General features: G+C 43.5%; 1 protein-coding gene across 1 annotated transcript in view; it reads left to right on the top strand.

Annotated features, from left to right (window-relative positions):
* Positions 1-22,855, top strand: part of LOC108798037 (guanylate cyclase soluble subunit alpha-2-like) — a 102,392-nt gene that overhangs the window by 44,893 nt on the left and 34,644 nt on the right. Inside the window, exons 2-3 of the mRNA XM_018569740.1 lie at positions 656-717; positions 8,661-8,782. Coding sequence (XP_018425242.1) covers positions 656-717; positions 8,661-8,782 — 184 coding nt within the window. The remainder of the gene's footprint in view (positions 1-655; positions 718-8,660; positions 8,783-22,855) is intronic.

Genomic DNA, 22,855 nt, shown 5'->3' with positions numbered 1-22,855 from the left:
GGGTGTTTGTGCACGGAACCTCTGTCCAGCGTAACTCACATCACTGGTTGGGATGGGAGCCAGGGCATTATGATCTGTCCCTGGCAACCAGTTTCAGCAGTGACCAGGACGGGACACGGGCCTGAGCGTCACAGATCTACAGGTTGCCAAGAGCCCATGTGACCCAATGAGATGCTGCCTCATTATAGGGATGGCCCTGTCTTTAGAGATTACATCTTTGCTGCATGTGAGTTGTCAAGAAGTGGAGACAGGGCAGCATCTCTTTTACAATGATTCCAGAAAGATTAGAAGCAGAAAAACCTGACTGCTCTCATTTACACACAATTATTCTGTATTAATAATCCACTGGAATTTAGAACAGCTAATGCTAAGGGACAGACCTGGACAGACCTGGACAGACCTGTGGCTACAGACAAAAATAATGTGTCCTTGGTATGCAAGTCATCCTCACAGCTTCATTACAGAGTAGTAGTTTTGGCATTTTTTATTGTTTGGATGAAGTATGGTAAAGGTATTACTTAAGTTGGATTTTTTTTTAAGGCTATTACAAAAGGAAATCGGAATTATTTTGTCTATGTTTAAATGCTGGCAGATGTATATGGAGATATATTTTCTCATGCCCTTAGTGAGTGTCTCTTTTGTTTTCATTCCGCAGCCTCAGACCATTCAGCAGACGCTCCAGAGAACGATGCAGCTTTATGAGCATCAAGTCATTGGGTAAGGACAAACTAAGTAGCATATTAAAAAACAATCCTCTCAAGTACATGAAGTGTTCGACTCTGGATGCCGTTTAATATGTAATGTTAATGTTCTCTCTTGTAGGACAAAAGCTTGCACCAAGAGCTGTAATTGCAGGGACATTTCTGGCCTGGATCTGCGTAAATTTTCTTTTATGGAAAATGACAACAGAGAGTGACCTTGTGACACAGAGAATAGACTTTTAAAAGCATGATACAAGTTGCATGCAGTGCATAGGAACACCTCTCCCTTGCTCTCTAAAAGCCCTTTCACTTGGCTTTGTTGGTCAATGTTAGTCTATGGGTTGGTTGATGTAAACGGACCTGTGTCTGTCTGAGTCCGTCTGGGTTGGCAGACCTGTATGGGATGAATCAGAGGTTATCAGATGTTAATGGACACTACATAGACCAAACATGGGTCCAATAAGTTCAGCTTTTTCCTCCATTGCAAGATGGTGTATATATCATTAAATGCACCTATGGCGTCCCACATAGCTCCAGGAAACCAGTAATATCATTGGTTGCTAGGAGCTGTACTGGATGCTCTGGCTGGTTTTCTGCCCAGCTCCTTGCAACCAGTGATGTAAATGGACCTGTACCTGTGCTACTCTATAGCTGCAGACACCATGGAGTAATTAATCTTCAAAGTTTGCAGCAGAAGCTCATGGAACGTTCTAACTTCTAATGTAAACACAGAGCAGATACACAGGAAAAGGGGGACCCGAGTGATAAGAGGCAACTGATATGACTTCACTGCATGAGGATGAATTGCTCAACATGACCTGCAGCTAGAAGTGAGAGAACACTCTATTGCAAATGTTATTTACAGCTTGTTAAAAATATGTAAATATTTGAATGTCAACATCCTGAACACAGTTCTACTTTAGAGTGATCTGGTCACTGTGAATAACATTTTAAAGCAAGCCATATGTGTAAACGAAAACTGGACATACCTTTTTCTGCTGCCGATGCCACCAACTGTCACTTTGATTATGAGAAATCTTCAAGTGAAGTCCCAAGAGAAACCAACACTTCCGGTCACCTGGGTCCCCTACAGTTTTCACTGGTTCCTCCTGCTGACCTTCACACCACTGCAAGATCCAGTAATGGGTGGAGGTCAGAAAGAGAAACCAGTGAGAGCTGTAGGGGGTCCTGGTTCTTCTTGGTACCCTACAGTTCTCACTGGTTCATCCTGCTGTTCTTCATATCACGGTAGGATCCAGTAACTAGTGGAGGTCAGAAAGAGGAACCAGTGAGCGCTATAGGCGGTCCTGGGTCACCTGGGTCCCCTACAGTTCTCACTAGTTCCTCCTGTTGACCTTGTCATCACTGCAGGATCCAGAATTGAGTGAAGGTCAGAAAGAGGAACCAGTGAGAGCTGCAGGTGGTCCTGGTTCTCCTGGGTCCCTTACAGTTGTTATTGGTTCCTCCTGCTGACCTTCACACCACTAGAGGATCCTGCTATGGGTGGAGGTCAGAAAGAAGAACCAGTGAGAGCTGTAGGGGGTTCTAGCTGTAAAAAAACAAGTCAAGGCAACTGGACCTGCTGTATTTTTATTGAAGACGTTTCACTGGTCATCCAACCAGCTTTCTCAATTCAGAATTGAAATACAGCAAGTTCTGTTGCCTTGACTTATTTTTCTACAGCTATACCATGACCTGGTGTATCACAAGTGACACACTGTGTCTTAGAAGACAGAATGGCAGAATGAGTCACCAAATCCAATATTTATTACATTTCCCAGAAACCCGACAATCCCAGAAATTTGGCAACAGCTTAAAGCTATCTGCAGTTAAGACTCTTACTTTGAGTAGATTTTTAAAGGCTGCCGTTTTAAATGACAGACACCCATAATCATGATCTGCCATCTGGCCTTTATGATACTTCGAAGAATCACTATGCCCACACTATAATAGTAATGATGAATGAATAGTAAAAATGTTTATGCCTATATACTTAGAAGTAACTTCAACTAAATATTTGGCCTTTGGTAAGCTTCTTTGTCACAGGTCGGCTATAACTATGAGGATGAGTGGAGATCACTCACCTCATAGTTCTACTATAACTAAATCCAGTTTTTTTGTTTTTTTGGACAGGCAGCGTATTACCTGCAATCAGTGCAATGAGTTTTGTTATGCCCTTCGATCTTTATAGCTCATTGAATTGAATACACTGTTGCTTTTTATTCTTGTTCATGAGATTTGTACTCCACAGCAGAGACATTCTGAGAGATTACCTTGATCCATGCCAAAGGAAATTGAGAACCACATGTGGCTCCTCAGCCACTGGTTCTGATCACTTCTGCTAAGGCACAAACCAGTAATTATGTTATTTCTCCCCTTTTCCTACAAAATGTGCACATGCTGTGCACGCTGTGCCTGCGACCAAATGGTTAAACACATATATAAGACTGTATTGTAAATTTCATTAACTCCTCATGAATTGGAAAATCTTATTGATTTGTCCACTCAGTGACCTACCAAATTAAGTTAAGCCTGTGCAGTCTACTTACTGCATAGAGCTGTAATCTTTTTATGTGGAAAGGAGCAGGCTGAGTTAAACCCCACTGGAAATAAATTGACAAACCTTTTGCAGGCAAAGATTAATTTAGTGAGATGAATCAGAAAATAAAAGATCACAGAAGGGTAAAAACATTAATTTTCCCGTGCATACACTCAGAGTAGAAAAGGAATTGATACAATATTTGTCTGACCTACTAAAGCTCTTCAGGTTTGAATTATGCATTCACTTACTTAAATTACTGTTCATTACTCAAGTGTTGTCCAACTTTTTTCGAGTGTATACAGAGCTGGATTAATGGAGACATTCAGGTTAGAGTAATGCATTAGCAACAACCAAAAGACAAAATGCCTAATAGATGTGATTTAAAGTCTAAAGGATTTTAATTTCAAATGCTGATGACATCACTTACAATGGATGCTGCTTCTTGATGTTTTAAAAGTTTTAACTCCCTGCAGAATCAGCTGGTCCACCAAGCACTGGCCCTAATATCCTGTTTTAGGGGGGCTCCTTTCCTTTGCAGAGTTCTATGGAGCTACCCTTGTGTTTGCTAGTAAGTTGTGTGTGTCTCCACAAACACACAGGCACAGCAAGGCAAGACACTCCTCTGTTCCCCTCAATCCTCCCTCCACCATGCTAGTAGATGGACAGTTGCTGGAGACTGTTCTGTCCATTGCGATTTTGTACTGGACAGGACGTTTAGAGAAGATGAGCAGAAAGAGCTGGAGCTGTTCGGAAACATGATAACTGTAAGTGCTTGGACAAAAACATACTTTATACAAAGAAATACTTTGCTGACAAAGGGTTTAATACTATTTAACCTCCTGCCGTCCGCCCGTTGAGAAAAAACGGACGGACGGCAGACTCGCATTTGCGGGTTGCCGTCTCCAGGTGGCATTTTTTTCCTGCTCGCGCGCACTCCTGACGAGCGCAGGAAAAACCCGTCCGTTCTGCACAGCCGTTACTGGCTGTTTCATATACAACCGATCAGTGTCTCTCTCCTTGCTGACCTCCCTCCGTACTGTGAATGCAGAAGTGATACATATTACATCACTTCCGCATTCACCTGTCAGTCATGTGTCAGATGCGTCAGCGCGTGAAAACAACAATTGCGCTACACATGTTACATATCGCCACAAACGTCGGAGTGAGAGCAATCATTTTACGGCCATCAATCACTGATAACACTAAACTGATGAGCGGTAAAAGCTTTTTCTTTGCAATAAGTTTTTATTGAACACATTTTCATATAAAGTTCAAACATACAAGAATGAGAACAAACCCCATCTAGTATAGCAGGGTAGGGGCCCGAGCCTCTACCACCACAGACGTGACATTGAACTTCGTGCATCAAAAATTGTAATCGTCAACTCCAGCGTCATAGTGCATGTAACAGTATAGCGGAGGAAACACAGACAGACACCGAAACAATAGGGGGAATAGACAAACAGAACAAAATAGGCGACCCTCGTTCTGCACACCCGTCACATAGTACATCATACAAGCATGGAGCACCGATCAAAATATTCTGGCAAAAAAGCATCGACCCATGGGTCCCAGGTTGCGTAGTAAGAGGCCATGGTGTCCTCCTGTGATGCTGTGAGTTTTTCAAAGAACATTACTTGGGACATGATCGTAAAAAACAGCCTAATGGTAAGGGCAGGTGTTTTCCAGGATGTCGCAATCACTTTCCTGGCTGCGGTAAGGATGTGGAGCAATAATTTTAATTAATGTTTGATAACTGCAGGTGGTTTTTGGTTGAAGAGAGCAAATTTAGTGCTCAGGGGCAGGTCGATGCCCAGAGCTACTCGAATTTTGGCGAAGATCTTGGTCCAGTAACAGATGACCCGTGGACAGTCCCACCAGACGTGCGGAAAGGAGCCCTCTCTGTCCCCAAAAAATGGTATAAAACTAATTTCAGTACAGCGTTGCGTGACGGAATAAATGTCAGTCAAAGTACCGCAGAGCTGAATACTGAAAAATGGCCTGGATGGGAAGGTGGTTTAACACCGCAGACTTCAAGTGGTTAAAAGGGAATTTCGTTCTACATAAGTTTAGCTTCATACAAAACAAATGTGCCTATAATAACACTGTCATTCACCTTGACATGCATACAGAATGTACCTTCTGCATATGCATGCAGAAGGTTCATGCTACCTGCTCAGTGCCTTTGTTTTTGTCCAGATTGTACCGTAGTGAATCAGTACACCCCAGTTATCTGATGATCCTGGAATAGACCTGCTTGTGATGCTGGAACACACACAACAGGTTTTTTTTCCTGCCTCTCAGATAAAGAAAGTCTGACATAAAAACAACACTTCCTTACCATTGTTTGTCATATCCCCAACCTTTCCTGTTATACAATGGGCATGCTTAGGGCACGCTGAATGCAGCAGAATAAACCTGACCAGTGTGAATAAACTCTCAAGAAGAAGGAGAGAAATCATATAAAGCATTTGGGAGGGTACAGTTATAGCAAACCACAATATGAATGGTGGGGGGGGAAAAAGTAACAGCTGGAGACATCCACATGTCACATGTCCTCTGAACCCGTAGGTGAGATGGGACCACCGGCACAAACAGCTGCAGGCTGGGGCATTCCCCTCCGGACTGCTGCACATAGGGACGGGATGCTTGTGGTGACATCATTGACCATTTGGCCATATTCGGTCAATGTCAATGAGCAAATATAGCCATGTGGTCATATAAGACCTATGATGCCTTGGCCACCAATGACCCTGTTGCCGGTTCACCATTTTTCCTTCCTTAGACTACTTATGATAGGTTCTGACCACTGCAGACCAGGAACATCCCACAAGAGCTGAAGTTTTTGCTCTGACCCAATCGTCTAGCCATCACAATTTAGCCCTTGCCAAAGTCGCTGAAATCCTTCAATTTGCCCATTGTTTCTGCTTCCAACACATCAACTTCAGGAACAAAATGTTCACTTGCTGCCTAATATATCCAGGCCACTTCCAGGTGCCATTGTAACAAGATATTCAATGTTATTCACTTCACCTCTCAGTGATTATAATGACATCAGTGTTTAAGGCAGCTGATGTCATAGGAATGCACAGCATGATTCCTATCGGCTATTTCAATTTGCAATAGCCAATAGCAAACTAGCTATTGCACCCGCCCACTGCTGCTGTCAATCAGCAGAGGGGACATGCAGTTCTCCATCAGGTCCCCTCTAGCGATTGACAGCAGCAGAGGACGGGTGCAATAGCTAGTTTGCTATTGGCTATTGCAAATTGAAATAGCCAATAGGAATCTAGCTATGCATTCCTATGCCTATTTTTTTGTTCTGATGGCAGCCAATGGCTCAGATGTCAGAAGAAGAAAAAAAAAAAGAGACAACAGAGCAGGGAAAGGTTTGCTCTGCAGAGTAAAACTTTCCAGGAGAGTTTTTTTTTTTTTGACGGCAGCAGAACTGCCTGGCAAATAGAAAACAGTTGGGCGGAGCTAGCTTTCACTGCTAGCTCCGCCCAATCATTTTCAATTTTATTTTTTACTACTTTTTTCACAGTTTTTCAATTCTACTAGGTACCACAGAGGTACCGAGCAGAACAGCCCAGCCGAATGCCGCTCGGTGGCTATTCACTCACTGCTGTTCGGCATCTATGAGAATAGGCCAAACAGCAGCTTGTAGCCTGCCGGAGGTTCGGCTTAGCCAATCCCGATGCTGGATTGGCTGAGTCGAACTCCTTCTGCACTTCGGGTCGGCCGAACATGTTGAGCATGTTCGGCCGACCCGAAGCCACCCGATGTACGACTGATTTCAGCCTATATACGGCTGGAATCAGCCTACCAGCCTGCAGTGAATAGCCGAACAGCGTTCGGCTATTCACTTCGCTTCGGGTCGGTTAGTCACTCGGCTGCCTACGGCAGCTTAGTGACTAGACCCCATAGTTTACATAGGGTGTTATTTACAAAAGGGTGAAGGGTTTGGAGAAGGCGGAAGAAGTGAACAATCTAGGACAAAATAGCTGATGTGGAAAATTCTCCAATTCAGCTCACTTTCCAGTTCAGCTATGTTGTCCTAGATTGTTCACTTCTCCTGCCTTCTCCAAACCCTTCACCCTTTCGTGAATAACCCCCATAGTATTTGAGGTTGAATATAAACATAGATCCTTTGAGTTCAACCTTTGTGAGCGTGTGTCTCTGTGTGTTCCAGCCATTAAGAGTACCTGTACCCCCCTATGTTATGGTTTTTGAGGAAGGTATCTAAATGATCTTTGAATGATTCCATACTTTCTGCTGATACCACTGCTTGTGGAAGAGAGTTCCCCAATGTTACCGCTGTAACAGGAAATAATCCAATTTTAGGTGGTGGCCTCTAGTCTTCTTTTGGAAGTTTACAGTGAACGGTTTATTACTGATATTATCATCACCATTAAACATATTGTACATCAAAATCGTGTCCCCTTTTAACCGCCTCACTTTTAGAGTGAAAAAGTTTAAATAAAAAGAAAATAAAAGATATCTCCCCAGCAGGACACAATAACCTCATACCGGTTTTAAGCCTTCCTTTCCTAAAAACAGACTTATTGCTTTACATACAGTTTAGTGCCCTAAGACATTTATAAAAAATGGTATTTATATGCATTCCTGTGCACTGACCTCTGTTCATTTACCTGCATTTTTATGTGAGTTTAACCGCTTTTATCTGCTTTTTGTATATGCGTATTTCAAAGTGTATTTCTTCTGACTGCACTACATATGTTGAAAATTTATTTTTTGGTGCATTTTAATGCACCTCACTGTACATACATACATACATACATACATACATATATACATACATACATACATACATACACATATCAACATACTATATTCCAGGAGTAGGCAACCCTGGCACTCCAGCTGTCCTGAAACTACAAATCCCTTCATGCCTCTGCCTCTGGGAGTCATGCCTATGGCTGTCAGAGTCTTGCAATGCCTCATGGGATTTTTAGTTCCAAAACAGCTGATATGCTGAGGTTGCCTACCCCTGCTATATTCATATCTGAAGCTCTGCACATCAATTGCACAGTGCCGGGTCCTCCTTAGGGCTTTGAGTAAAAAGTTATATATGTTATATATGTTATACTGAGAAATATATATGAAGTAACTGATTTTCTGCTTCCTGGGGTGAAGCTGTTACTCAAACATGTTTCTTCACTTTTCAATATTCAGCCTCCTAATGATGCAGTAAATTAGCCCTAGTGATACAAGCTGATAATTCTCCTGGTGATATACAGCAGCTTCATGTGTGAAATTATTTGCCTGAGCGCTATGTGCTAATTAGGGATTTGCTAACAATTTAATGAGGGAAAAGGCATCCAGGAGGTTAGGCACTAGCAGACGGTGGGCTCGTATCTCATTCTTTTTCTTCTGTCTTACTGTCTCCTTTTAAGCTGTCCGGATACCGAGAAGAATCTGCACAATGCCTCACTGAAATGTCCGTACGCAGGGCTCTCCGGTAAGGAAGATTTAGAAGACGTCTCAGGAATTCTGCAGCGCACAGCAAATGTTCTGGGTAGGTAGTCATCAGTCAATGACAGGGAACGTGGCATGCTTCAAAGTTAAAGCGAACTTATCCATATGGCCCCTTTAAGCTAACCTAAGTGATTCCAGCCTTCCCCTGCACAGATGCATACTTTCAGTGAGGACCATCCCTTTAATGAGGTAGCCTGAGGCTATTGCCTTAGGCGGAATTTCTTTGGGTCACGTAGGGGGCGTCAGGCAGAGCGGCATGGCTGCACAATGTTTGCAGTGTGCCTGCAGCCCCCTTTCGGGCCAAAGCTTCCCAGGTTGCTAAGAGCCGGGCAGGAAGATGTGTAAGGGCCATACACATCTCTCCAGCCAGCTCTTAGCAACCTGGGACACTCTTGCTGGCATCCTGCCGAGCTCTTGGCAACCACTGATGTCAATGGTTGCCAGGAGCTCTGCAGGACACCGGCCAGAGCATACCAGTTTGCTAAGAGCTGGGCAGGGAGATGTAGAACCCTTATACATCCCTAGCTCTCAGCAACCTGGGACGCTCTGGCTGGCATCCCGCCGAGCTCTTGGCAACCAGTGATGTCAATGGTTGCCAGGAGCTCTGCAGGACACCAACCAGAGCATCCCAGTTTGCTAAGAGCTGGGCAGGGAGATGTGGAACCTTTATACATCCCCGGCTCTTAGCAACCTGGGACACTCTGGCTGGAAAAGGGGGCGGCAGGCACACTGCAAACATTGTGCAGCTTAGCGGCATCACTCTCCACCAGCACCCCTCTTCACTGATTGTGCACCATCCAGCACCACCACCCCACCATCCCCACCACCAACCACTGGCTGTCTCAGGCGGAAAAAAGTTGAGGGGCATCATTGCTGTGACGGGCCATTCCAACAGGCTTGGCCTCATTTGTTTACATCCTGCAGGAAAAGTTTCCCTCTTCTGACCATGCTTGCGCAGTATATCCCCATTGAATTCTGTAGGGTCATCTTTATGTCAGGAAACAGAGTTAGATGAGCCCCAAAGATGTCAATAAGAATGTACTATGAGGGAGATGTTCGCAGAAGGATGTAAACAAACAATGAAGGTCGGACTTGTAGGAAAACATTCAGTACAGATCTGTGCAGGGAGAGAATGGGATAAATTAGGTCAGCTTAAGGGGCCGAAAGCATAAGTGCACTTATCTTTTAAACACACTCCAACTGCAACAAAAAAGGTGTGCAAAGTCTACTAGCAGCCACAGCCTAAGTAGTAAAGCCTGTCTCCTGCCAGCATACTGTAGAGAAGAACCCCTGCTGTCTGTGTGAATACAGTGGTGCCTCTGCAAAAGTCCTTATGCTGGGTCAGAGCTAGACCTCTACAGAGAGACCACTGCTTCCACACAAAGAGCAAGGTTCTTTCTCTACAGCATGATGGCAGGGGACAGACTTTTCTACTCAGGATGTGCCTGCTTTTTAAATAATTCTTACTGCAAAGCTGCCCATACACCTGACGATTAACGTCCGATAATCGCGGGTGATCGCGCAATCTTATGATAATCGTAAGGTGTATGGGCAGCGTGCGACTGCATTTACTGTAGGGTCGCACGACTTTTGTATTACGAGCATGCTAGGGTTGGTAGTGCGATCGCAAGACGAAAGCCGCACAGGCAGAGGTACGCAAGCGCACACTGCCCGCTCACCATTACAATCATCTTATTCTCGGCTGGTTAGAACGGTGCTCGGAAGACAAATGCCGAGCGGGCCGGTGTGCGCACGCGCACACTGCCCGTTCAGCATTGCAGTCATCGGAAGCCCGCCCCTCAGGGGGGCGGGCTTGCGATGATCGAGAGTGCGATCTGCCTGTCCAAGATAGGCAGATCGTACGTTTTTTTAATCCCTGTACAACCATCGCAAGACTAAAGTCTTGCGATGGTTGTAGAGTGTATGGCCACCTTTAGACGTTGAACACCTTTTCATTAGATGCACCTGAAATGTATTCAGCTAATTTAAACTGAAAATGTAATCGGGCTTTCAGGTAGAAGGGGATGTTTGTGCTGACCTAGGCATACATGACTATACAGGCTTCACCCCTTCCTCCCCCATTGATAAGGCACCTACTGCAGTTATATTCTGCTTTATATGCTGAGCTAGTTTTGGATTGTACAGTTTCCCCCTAAGGAGAATGCAGAGAAGCAGTGACAGCTGTGCGTGTCTTCTGATTCCTATGTAGAGATCCTGCACAGTTTTGCTGTAATGCTGAATTTGCAGATGACCAGAGATGATCAGTAAAATGCTAAATGACAGAGAAAGATAAACCCCAGCACACTGTGCTTTATTTGTACACTATCACTATGCACTTCATGCAGTTTTGTGCATGCACTGGAAAATCACACATGACTATAGGCAAAGAAAGGCTATTTTTCCCTATATAGTTATAGACCATTTTTTCCCAGGGATAGGGATGCACCATTACCGATACCGGTATTAGTATTGATGCGAGACCCTCCACAGCCATCCGCCTTCATCAGGTTGGCAACCCGGAGCAGCACAGAGTAGGTAGCAACATATTATTCTGCATTTTGCATTGCTTACATAGTTACATAGTATTTGAGGTTGAATAAAGACATATGTCCATCAAGTCCAACCTATTTGTGTATGTGTGTATGGTCCTATTGGTGTGTAGTATGTATAGGTCCCTTGTGTGTTATCAATTTTAGGAGTACTTGTACCCCTGTATATTACGGTCCCTTAGAAATCGTCCAATCACCTCTTGAATGATTCCACACTCTCAGCCGAAATCACAGCATGTGGCAGCGAGTTCCAGACCTTGACCGATCTAACTGAGAAGAACCCCCTTCGCCCCTTGTGCTGAAACTTTTTTCCCACCAATTTTAAGTGGTGGCCTCTCGTCCTTGTCATGGAGATAATTGTAAAAAGTTTGCTGCTAATGTTACTATCCCCGGTAAACATTTTATACATGAAAATCATGTCCCCCCTTAATCTCCTTACTTCCAATGAGAACATGTTTAATTTTAGAAGCCTGTTCTCATAACTCAGGTCCTCCATCCTCTTTATGATTTTGGTTGCCCTCCTCTGGACCCTCTCCAGTTCAAGGACATCCCCCCTGTTCACTGTTGCCCAAAACTGGATACTCCAGATGAGGCCGAACCAGTGATCTATAAAGTGGCACAATTACGGACTTGTCCCTGCGAAACATTCCCCTCTTAATACAGGAAAGGACTCTGCTTGCTTTGTTTACCGCAGCCTAAAACTGCAAGGTATTTTTCAGCCTGTGGTCTACAATGAGCCCCAAATCTGTTTCCCTTTCGGATTTTCTGTATAATGTATAATTTCGGAAATTGCTGTATAATGTATTGCTGGGATTTGTAGTCCTCTATATAATATAATAATTATAATATTACCATCAACAAATCTCAGCAATACATTATACAGCAATGCCGAATGGCAACCGGCTCTAGAGGACTACAAATCCCAGCACTACATTATACAGCAATGCAGAATAATACTATTCTGACTTATTTACACATTATTCCAATATTCTAAGCCTTGATAGGCTAGCAAAACATGTCAATGTTTTGTTATTCTAGCAGAAGGGTGTTACTTAGGGTGCCAAATATTGTGCACAAAGCAGTCACATCACATCAGTTCCATTATCCTGATTTATTCCTCCCGGTGACCTAAATCACATCAATGTAATGGGTGACCTCTCTGTGCAGTAGTGAGGATTGGAAAGTCAGAGGAGGAAAGTAACAGACCTGGTGGGCAGACCCTAGGTGGTGCCAGCTGTGTGCTGCCAGCTTGCATTAGGTACTCATTTTTCACTTCAAGTTGTCATCCTGATCTATATTCAGCACTGCCAGTCTGGAGTTAAAGGATGCTTTAAAAAGCAGCGTTAATCAGCTTTCTTGATATAAGAGGCTTCAAGTGTGGCCCCTGACATCGTCAAAGGGCCACACATGATATTCAGTGAATTTAATGCTACAGAAACTGCCAGGGAGTGCAGACATGCCATAGAAATTAAGTTTCTGTAGACGGGGATCATGCTTTATTGACTGGAGACTAGGGATGTACTCTGGGTTCAGGTCAGCCATGAGTTTGTAGTTTTCCAAACGATTTGCCTTGGACGTTAACGAAAACCTGATTTCTGGTTGGGTTCAGCGAATGTCCAAATGAACCCAACCCAGGCCAGTTTGGCCATCACTACCAGAGACAAATTACATGAGCCTGCTAGAAATATCTGCTATTACAACCCTTTACAAATCTGTGCTTCCATATTTGTGCAACTTCAGTGCCACAGCAAGATGTATTATAAAAGATGTATTATAAAAGATGTATTATAAAAGATGTATTATAAAAGGTTAATATGTTGCAAGACAATTTCATGGATCAGATGGTTGAGGTCCCGACTAGGAAAAATGCAATTCTAGATATGATCATCACCAACAATACGGAGTTAATTGAGGATATTATAATCGGGGAGACACTGGGTAATAGTGATCACAAGGTGGCTGCTTTTAATATTGGGTGCAAGAAAGGGAAGGGAGATGGTCGGACGAGAAGCTTAAACTTCAGGAAGACTAACTTTGATAAACTGTGCAATATAGTAGGTGAAAACCAATGGTAAACTTATTTTATAAACTAAACATTGACCAAAAGTTTCAAGAATAAATAAAAAAATGCTATTACCAGGTGTATACCGTTGGGTAACAAAAATAAAAGATCAAAAACTAAGCCAATGTGGCTAAATAAAACAGTAAAACAACACATTAAAGAAAAGAAAGTGGCATTTACTAAGTATAAAATGGAGGGGACAGTATTGGCATTTCAAAACTACAAAGAATGTAATAAAAGATTTAAACTAGTAGTCCGGGCAGCTAAAATTGAATGTGAGAAATATATCGCCACAGTTAGTAAAAAGAACCCCAAAAAATGTTTTAAATACATAAATAGTAGAAAGGAACAGATAGGCCCAATAAAGGACAAAAATGGGAGGTTAGTCACAAACGACAGGGAGAGGGCAGAGACGCTAAATACTTTTTCTCATCAGTATTCACCAAGGAAGCAGACGGGTTTAATGTACAGGATAAAACACAAAATTTAACAAGAAATACACCTGAGTGGTTGACTGAAACTGGGATACAACATAGGCTTAAACTACTTAATGCAAATAAAGCATTAGGACCTGATAATCTACATCCCAAGGTACTCAAAGAACTGAACAAGGAGATAACGAGACAACTGTTCCTCATTTTTAAGGAATCGGTAATGGCTGGTAGAGTGCCAAGCGACTGGCGGAGGGCTAATGTGGTACCTATATTCAAAAAAGGGTCAAAATGCCAACCGGGGAACTATAGACCAGTTAGTCTGACGTGCATAGCATGTAAACTATTAGAGGGAATGATTAAGGACTACTTAGTGGAATTCGTCCGGGATCATGGCATAATAAGTGATAACCAGCATGGTTTTAGGAAGGATCGTTCGTGCCAGACCAACCTGCTAACTTTTTACGAAGAGGTGAGTAGAGATCTGGATGGAGGGAGGACAGTGGACGCAGTATATCTGGACTTTTCCAAAGCATTTGATACAGTGCCTCATAGATGTTTGTTATACAAGCTGAGGGTTATGGGTATAGATGAAAGAGTGTGTACATGGATAGAAGACTGGCTAAAGGAACGTGTACAAAGAGTATCAATAAACGGCACCTTTTCAGACTGGGCTGAAGTGATGAGCGGTGTGCCCCAGGGTTCTGTGCTGGGCCCTTATGCTTTTTAACCTATTTATTAATGATATCGGGGAGGGAGTGAGTAGCCATGTCTCAGTTTTTGCTGATGATACAAAAATTGGGAGGGTAATAGACACGGATTCAGACATTGTAACATTACAGGAGGACCTGGATAAACTCGGGGAGTGGGCAACAGTATGGCAGATGAAGCTCAATGTCGATAAATGCAAGATAATGCACTTTGGAGTTAAAAATAGGCAAATGGACTACTTGTATGGGTGTGCCACTAGGGAAGTCGCAAACGGAGAAGGATTTGGGGGTCATTATAGACCACAGATTGAATAACAGCTCGCAGTGCCAGACTGCTGTAAACAAAGCAAGCAGAGTCCTGTCTTGCATGAAGAAGGGAATGTATTGCAGGGACAAGTCTATCATTTTGCCACTGTACACATCATTGGTTCGGCCGCATCTGGAGTATGCGGTCCAGTTTTGGTCACCGATACTCAGAAAAGATGTCCTTGAGCTGGAAAAAGTCAAGCGGAGGGCTACCAAACTCATAAAGGGGTTCAAGGACCTGAACTATGAAACAAAGTTGTTAAAATTAAATATGTTCTCTTTGGAGGTTAGGAGATTAAGGGGGGACATGATCTTCTTGTATAAACTGTTCAATGGTGACAGCAACATTATTACCAAACTGTTTACGGCTAGCTCCGTAACAAAGACCAGAGGGCATCACCAAACATTGGTAGTAGAAAAAAAATTTCAACACAAGGGGCGCAAGGGGTTCTTCACAGTTAGAGCGGTTAGGGTCTGGAACTCGCTGCCGCAGGACGTGATTTCAGCTAAGAGTGTGGAATCATTTAAGAAACTCCTGGACGAGTTTCTTGGAAACCATAACATAAAGGGGTACAGGTACTCTTAAGAGCAAAATCACACATAGACACGCACACACCAGCTCGAACATAAATGCATACACGCAATAGGTTGGACTTGATGGACTTATGTCTTTATTCAACCTCAAATACTATGTAACTATGTCACAGGAAACACATTAAAATAGAGAAGGGATGGACAATACAGATTAAAGATAGTGTGAAAGAAATAAATCAAACCATTTAACCAGTAGAACTCAGTCTAGTGAATATGTTTTCCTTACTGGCCTGGGTAAGCACCTTGGTAAAGAAAACATATAGGTGTGTATCTATAAAACGTTTGCAGAGCTATTCGCTCTGCAAACATCTGACTTTTAGATGTGCAACACCTTATGGCCACTAGATTAAATCAAGGAAGATAGGCATTTCTGATGCAGTAGGATGACATATCACATGGTTTCTGTGCTGTGCATGACCAGAGATGCCGCAAAGCCCTGCCAGGTGCTAGAGCTGTGGTGTATATGCACATGTGCAGCATCACCCACGCAGGCGCAGAAATGTGCAGATCTCGGCCATGTTCCAATGGTGCTGTGTCTGCTGTCACCTGATCACTGGAGGTCCCTGGGGAAAGATGTTTGGATATGTTTTGACAGAAGATTGAGGACTAAAATGGAAAAAGGCTGGCCATACGTTGGGGGAGGGGATACATATTTGTTTGGTGATAAAGGTATACATACACTTTAAAGCAGAGCTCCGAGCAGAATTTCTAATAACCCTTGCAGTGGGGCTACTCCTGCACTGCACGGGTTAACTGCCCACTCTCACGTGTTTCACCATCTGGGCCTAATCATAGAATAATTTTTATTAACCTAGACACAAACGAGTGCTGCAAGGGTTAAGAACCATTTTGCCCCGAGTTCTGCTGTAACATCCTTTGCACCTCCTCCATTTTATTTATTGTATTTTATTTTAGGTTAGAATTTTTTTTTTCTTCTTAATTCAGCCACAAATGTGCAATGGTGACCAGGAGAGGGTAACACAATAAAGTAAATAGTTACCACGATTTGTACATTTTTGTAGTTGGTGCTGCCCCCTCTATCCCATCTGTCCTAGGCACTGGTCCATGAACGCCATTATGGTAATCTCGGCTCTGCTCATCCGGATGCTTTTTAACTGCTTTGTAAATATTTGTTGAATCTGATGCTCTTTACACGCTAAAATCACACAAAAACCATCCGTGTACACAGGGCCTTTTCACCTCCTCTCTTACTTGCATCCGGTATACATAGTATCTGGGCAAGCAGATGAACAAAGTAGACTGGACTCCTTTATCTGTATAATATTACAACCTTCTTCACATTATTTGCTGGCATTATACACTGCAGCCATAACAATGTTATTTGAAAAATTTGCTGTTTAAGCTAAAGCTAATCCTAATCACTAAAATATCATATAAACTTTAGTATGTGTGTTTTTAAATCTTTTAGCTTTTAAATTTGTATTAACCCTTGCAGGGGGGCTACTGCCTCACTACAAGGGTTATGTGCTCATTTTTCTCTAGGTTCAAAAATAACAAAGTTATACTCATCCGATCCTCAGAGCTGGCTGGCTATGACAGTCTCCTCCTCTTCTGCAGTGATGGTATGTCCCTCGGCGTCCGCACGTCCTATACACTGTGTATAGAACGTGATGTTTCACGAATCTTACCCTGCTGCAGCAGAGGGGGAGCGAGGTGGAAAGAACCGTTTTAAAAACAAGCCGGCTGCGAGGTTTAGGGGAGTATAACTTTGTTATTTTTTAACCTAAACAAAAACGATCACTTAACTTTTGTTATTTAGACAACATTTGCTTATCCCAAAGTTCAGCTTAAAGGGTACATTCACTAGGGATGCACCAATATTGGTTTTCTGGTATCGGGTACTAGTACTAATGTTTTTTTTCTTTCCGGTACTCGCCAATACAGAATACCTATGCCGAAAGTCCCATTAAGGAAGCCGGGCAGCTTGTAATGACTCGCCGCACGGCTTCTTGATTAGCCGGGAATCCGTCTCCATCCTCCCTCGTCACCAGGTGACGAGGAAGCATGGAGCCGGCTTTCTGGCCAATCAGGAAGCCGGGGGATGGGTAATGACTGGCCACCTGGCTCCCTGCTTGGCCAGCTTCCCGACCAATCAGAAATCCGGCGATGAGTAATTACACACTGCCCAGCTTCCTGATTGGCTGGGAAGCCGGCTCCATGCTCTCTTGTCACCAAGGGATGAGGAAGAATGGAGCGGGCTTTATGGCCAATCAGGAAGCAAGGGGGCAAGTTATTACGTGCCCCCCAGCTTCCTGAATGGCCGGGAAGCCAGTTCCATGCTCCCTGGTGACAAGTAAGGATGGAGCTGGTAGCTATATATCTATATATATTTATATAGATATATAGCTATATATATATATATTTAATTTCCTATTTGTTTTAATTTTTTTAATAATTTGGCAACGGTTTTATTTATTTTTTCCTTCTTTTAACTTCTTTTCTATTCTGCTCGGTACCTCAGAGGTACGCTCGGCGGCATTCAGCTATTCACTCACTGCCGTTCCGCCACTATGAGAATAGGGGCGAACAGCAGCAAGTGAGTTACCGGAGCTTCGGCTCATCCGATCCAGAGGTTGGATCGGCTGAGCCGAAGTCCCTCTAAACTTCGACTCAGCCGAACATGCCAAACATGTTCGGCTGACCGAAGGCAGCCGATGTACGGCTGATTTCAGCCAATGTACTACTGAAATCAGCCATACTGAACCGGAGTGAATAGCCAAACGTAGTTCGGCTCACTTCACTTCGGCTGGGTTTTTCACTCGGCTACCTTCGGCAGCTTTGGGAACAACCCCCTTAGTATTAAAATGGACCTGAACTGAAAAAAGTGAAGATTTGCTATGTTATAGGGAACATTTAAAAAAGTGAAAGTGATATTAAAGTCAAAAGGTTTTTAAGCTTTTCCAGATGCTGATTAAATCACTTACAATTAATGCTGCTCATTGATGTTTAAAAGTTTTAGTTTCCTACAGAACCAGCTGGTCCTCTGAGCACTGGCCCTGATATCCTGCTTTAGGGTGGCTCATTTTCCCTTGCAGGGTCCCATGGAGCCACCCTTGTGTGTACTAGTAGCCTGTGGGTGTCTCCAAAAACACACAAGCACAACAGAGGAAGACACTGCCCTGTTTCCTCCTCCTCCATCCTCTCTCCTCCAAGCTAATAGATGAACAGTTGCTGGAGACTGTGCTCTCCCTTGTGATCTTGTACTGGACAGGAAGTTCAGAGAAGCCGAGCTGAGAGAGTTGGAGCTGTTTGGAAAACATGATGACTGTAAGTGTTAGGGAAAACATTCAAATAAACACTTTGCAGGGCAATGAAAATTTGTTTGATCCGAGTTCAATACTGAAAAAGTTTTAGAGTTTAATACTACTTTAATTGTGCCTAAGCAGTGCCCTGAAAAATTTACATTTTGTTTTGAATTCCTCCTGAAAAATAGTAAAATTATTGACTAGAAGAATTCAATAGAGAGAACAGAATAATTTCAAAGAATAGAGAAGTTGATGGTATGTCAGTGTGCCTAGGCACGCCTGTGCCTACAACACCATATGTACAGCTTGAGATCTAAGGCACTGCTGCCTCTGACTACTAGTCTCAGGAGATTTGGAGTGAGATTTGGTGATGTCACTGCTATACTGCTCACTGTTCTCCTTGCTGGGGGCTCTGACACAACCAAATAATACCCTGCCTCTACCAAGATGGCTGCCTCTACACAAAGACAGAACAAGACATGGTAAGGCAGTAATGGGCAAAGATCAGCTGCAGAGAGACTACAGGTAATATAGTTGTGTAGTTCTTTGTCCTCTGCTTGCCCTTTTTATGCTCACCTTCCAGAGTCTAGTTCCTCCTTAACCACTTGCCGTCCGCCCGTTGTAAAAAAATGGACGGACGGCACTGCAGCATTGGCAGGTTGCCCCCAGACGGCATTTTTTTTCTGCTTGCGCGTGCCCCCTAGCGGGCACGCATGGGCAGAAAAGACCCGACCAATGCAAACACCCGTTACCGGGTGTTTCACATATAGACGATCGGCGGCCCCATAGCCCACCGATCGTCTATGTGTGCTCGTTTTTTCGGACCCCCCCCCCTGTGGTAATACTGAAAAATGGCCTGGATGGGAAGGGGGTTTAACACCGCGGATGTGAACTGGTTAAATAGCTTTTATTATGGAGACTTTCAGCACCCCGCAATGCAGTGTTTTTTTCTGTACTTTATTCAGAGCCCAATATTGATTTACCAGATCACAGATTTTTCAGGACCTCATCTGATCTACCTCTTGGTTGAATTGCTTTTGTCCAATTTGCCGGCAGGTGTTAATCTGTTTGAAACAGGTTCCCTGTTCAAATGTCTGGAAGCCGTTCTAGACACGCAGTTTAAGCCACTTCAAAGTCACAAGTTCCGGAGAGACCCTCTGATTATATCATATGGCCAACTGAATATGCATATTGCGCAAGGCAATAGGAAAACTTTGATTCCTTCCCCGAGGAGTTAAATATTTAAACCGTTGGACCGGAATTAAATAAAGTGAGGGGGATTTATTTTGCGCAGTTATTGTTTTTAGCAGAGTTTGGCATTTAAATCAAAGGCTCCAATATCATACTGGACAGATTGTTTTCTTTCTTTCTTTCTTCTGAAATTGTGTGCTTTACATTGTTTTGTTTTTTCATTTGATCTTAAAATCATTTCTTAACGGTGGGAAGGAAAATCGTAAAGCAGACCTGAAGTAAAACAAAACATTTTAAACTCATTTCACATCTGTACAGTGGATGGCCTTGTCGATACCTCTGACCCTGTCCCACCTGCTGGTTTGATTGCTTCTGCCACCTCTGCAAAGAATAGCACAGAAAACTAAACTCTGGCGTTTTGCCATGAGTGCCCCTCAGCACCTGTGCAATGACAATCAGGTTTGGCAATTGGATGCTTAGACACTGATAGGGTTATTCACAAAAGGTTGAAGAGTTAAGGTGCCCATACACCTTAAGCTGGCCACAGACCTTACAACCATTGCAAGACCTTTGTCTTGCGATGGTTGTAAGGTAATTAAAAAAACGTACAATCTGCCCATCTTGGACAGGCAGATCGTACTTGCGATAATCACAAGCCTGCGATCCGATGACCGCAATGCTGTACAGGCAGTGTGCGCTTGCGCACACCGGCCCGTTCGGCATTTATCTTACGAACATGCCACACACCCGCCGGCAATCGTACGATTCTCGGCGGGTTTTCGAACATGTTCCTAAGATAAAAGCCGTGCGACCGTACAGTAGAAATGGTTGCACACCTTCCACACACCTTGCGATAATCGTACGATCGTGGGATTTGTGTGGGCATCTTTACAATTATCTGCAGATTTTCTGTGGTCAGATGGAAAGAGTGCAACAGATTGGCCCTGGTGGAGAGATTACTCCATCCACACAGTTAAGTGTAGATGGAGGAATCTGTTGCACCTTTTTCATCTGACCACAGAAAATCTGCAGATAATTGTAAAGTGTATGGCCAGCTTTAGGAGAAGTGAACAATCTAGGACAATATAGCTAAACTGGAAAGTGAGCTGAATTGGAGAATTTTTCCAAATAAACTCTTCTGGCCTAGATTATTCACTTCTCCTGCCTTCTCCAAACTCTTCACCCTTTTGTAAATAACCCTGTGAGTCTTACATTTGGGGTTAGAGGGGGTAAGAAGCATGCATATGTGTCCAAGAAATGAAAGTATTAAGATTTTCAGCAGGACAATGGCAGCAATTAAAGCAGTAGACAGAAGTGGGAGCGTTAAGGGCCTACCAAAATGCTGGGACGGTTTGTGGGTTTTGTTCCAGAGTACATAAACTTTTAGGGCCCAGTCACATTTCTTGTTGTGGTAAAAATGCACATTGTACCACCTGCTACCACAAAACACAGTCACGCTAACTGTTCAATGGGATGGCACCCCAATGCGCTATTACAGTATCAGGCAAGGTGCAAGACTTCATTAAAAGAGAAGTAAGTCCGATCTTCTTTCCTGTCGTTTGGCGGGTCTCCGATCCAGCGCTGACTCCTCTGTCGTTGCTGGCACTTCCTGTCCCACAGTGTCTGCATGCGGGTGCACGCGTCCATAGACTTGCCTTGCGTCTCTCCTCGCGTCCCTCCTGAAAATGTGAACTGCGCATGCGCCCGCCCCAAGATGCTTTGCTGCCGCCCGAGGATCTTCACATTTTCGGACGGGAGCGCGCAGGGAAGATACAGGTGAGTATTAACCTCTGTTAAAGCATTTTTTGTTTCCACTTTTAGCGATTTACTGCAGCACTTGCTAGCAGTAGATCTATGCAAAAAAACCCGGAGGCTTTAATTATTCTTTAAATTAGTGTGACCTTATAGCTACAGCTATATCGCACCAATAAAACCAAACTGATTATTAATTTTGCCTTTAAATGTAGCGGAAAGTAACCTCATATTTTGCCACGTGGACTGCCTAGGAAAATTTGCATGAAAATAAAAATTGAATGGCTTTGATAATAAGCAAAGAGATAAGGTTGGGGTTAAAGTGGAGAGGTTTGCATATGTGGCTGCCTACATACCCTGTTGACAAAATACTGCATTACAGAACTTAAAGCACATTGAAAGAATATGCATTAAAAATATTCACTTTATTCCCCGGATTCTGAATGCTTCCTGGTTCCTATCACTGAAGGCACTGAGCCTCACAGGAGGATCTTGGGAAATCTCAGGATCCCAATTCTTGCGAAAAGCAAAAAGAGTGTGTTCTCGCGGAATCTGGGTTCCTCAAATTTCTCAAGATCCCTAGAGATGACCCACTGATGTCAGAATTTTTTACAGACTTATTCACAAAAGGGTGAAGAGTTTGCAGAAGGCAGGAGAGGTGAACAATCTATGACAACATAGCTGATTTGGAAACATGTTCTAATTCAGCTCACTTTCCAGTTCAGCTATGTTGTCCTAGATTGTTCACTTCTCCTGCCTTCTCCAAACTCTTCACCCTTTTCTGAATAACCCTGTTAAACCTTTCTCCCAAATGTTTTTTTTTCTATTTCCGTAATGCAGCGTTTTGACACCAGGGGTGGGTGACAACCATATAAGCACACCTTGCATTTTAGTACAAGGTAGGGTTGCCACCTGTCCAGGATTCACCCGGACAGTCCGGGTTTTGAATGCTGTGTCCGGGTTTCATGGCAGCAGAAACCCAAACACAAGATGCCAGGCAGACAGGGGCAACCAAAATTAAGATAGGGGCTACTGGCCCCCCACTGAAAATAGTCTCAACTGTGATATTTACATATGAATGGGTGGCACAATTTGCATGTGAATAAGCCACGTCTCATTCTCCCAAATAAATATTTGCGCGTCACTAGAGTGTTTGGGTTTCGCTTGAAGAAAAGGTGGCAACCCTAGTACAAGGTTCAGTTTAAGATCCACTTCTGTTCCTCACTATCTAACATGATGTTTCCATTGCACC

The sequence above is a fragment of the Nanorana parkeri genome, unplaced genomic scaffold (assembly GCF_000935625.1).
Source record: "Nanorana parkeri isolate BGI_ZX_2015 unplaced genomic scaffold, ASM93562v1 scaffold1385, whole genome shotgun sequence".
NCBI classification, from domain to species: domain Eukaryota; kingdom Metazoa; phylum Chordata; class Amphibia; order Anura; family Dicroglossidae; genus Nanorana; species Nanorana parkeri.
This window is presented reverse-complemented; position numbering and strand designations above follow the sequence as displayed.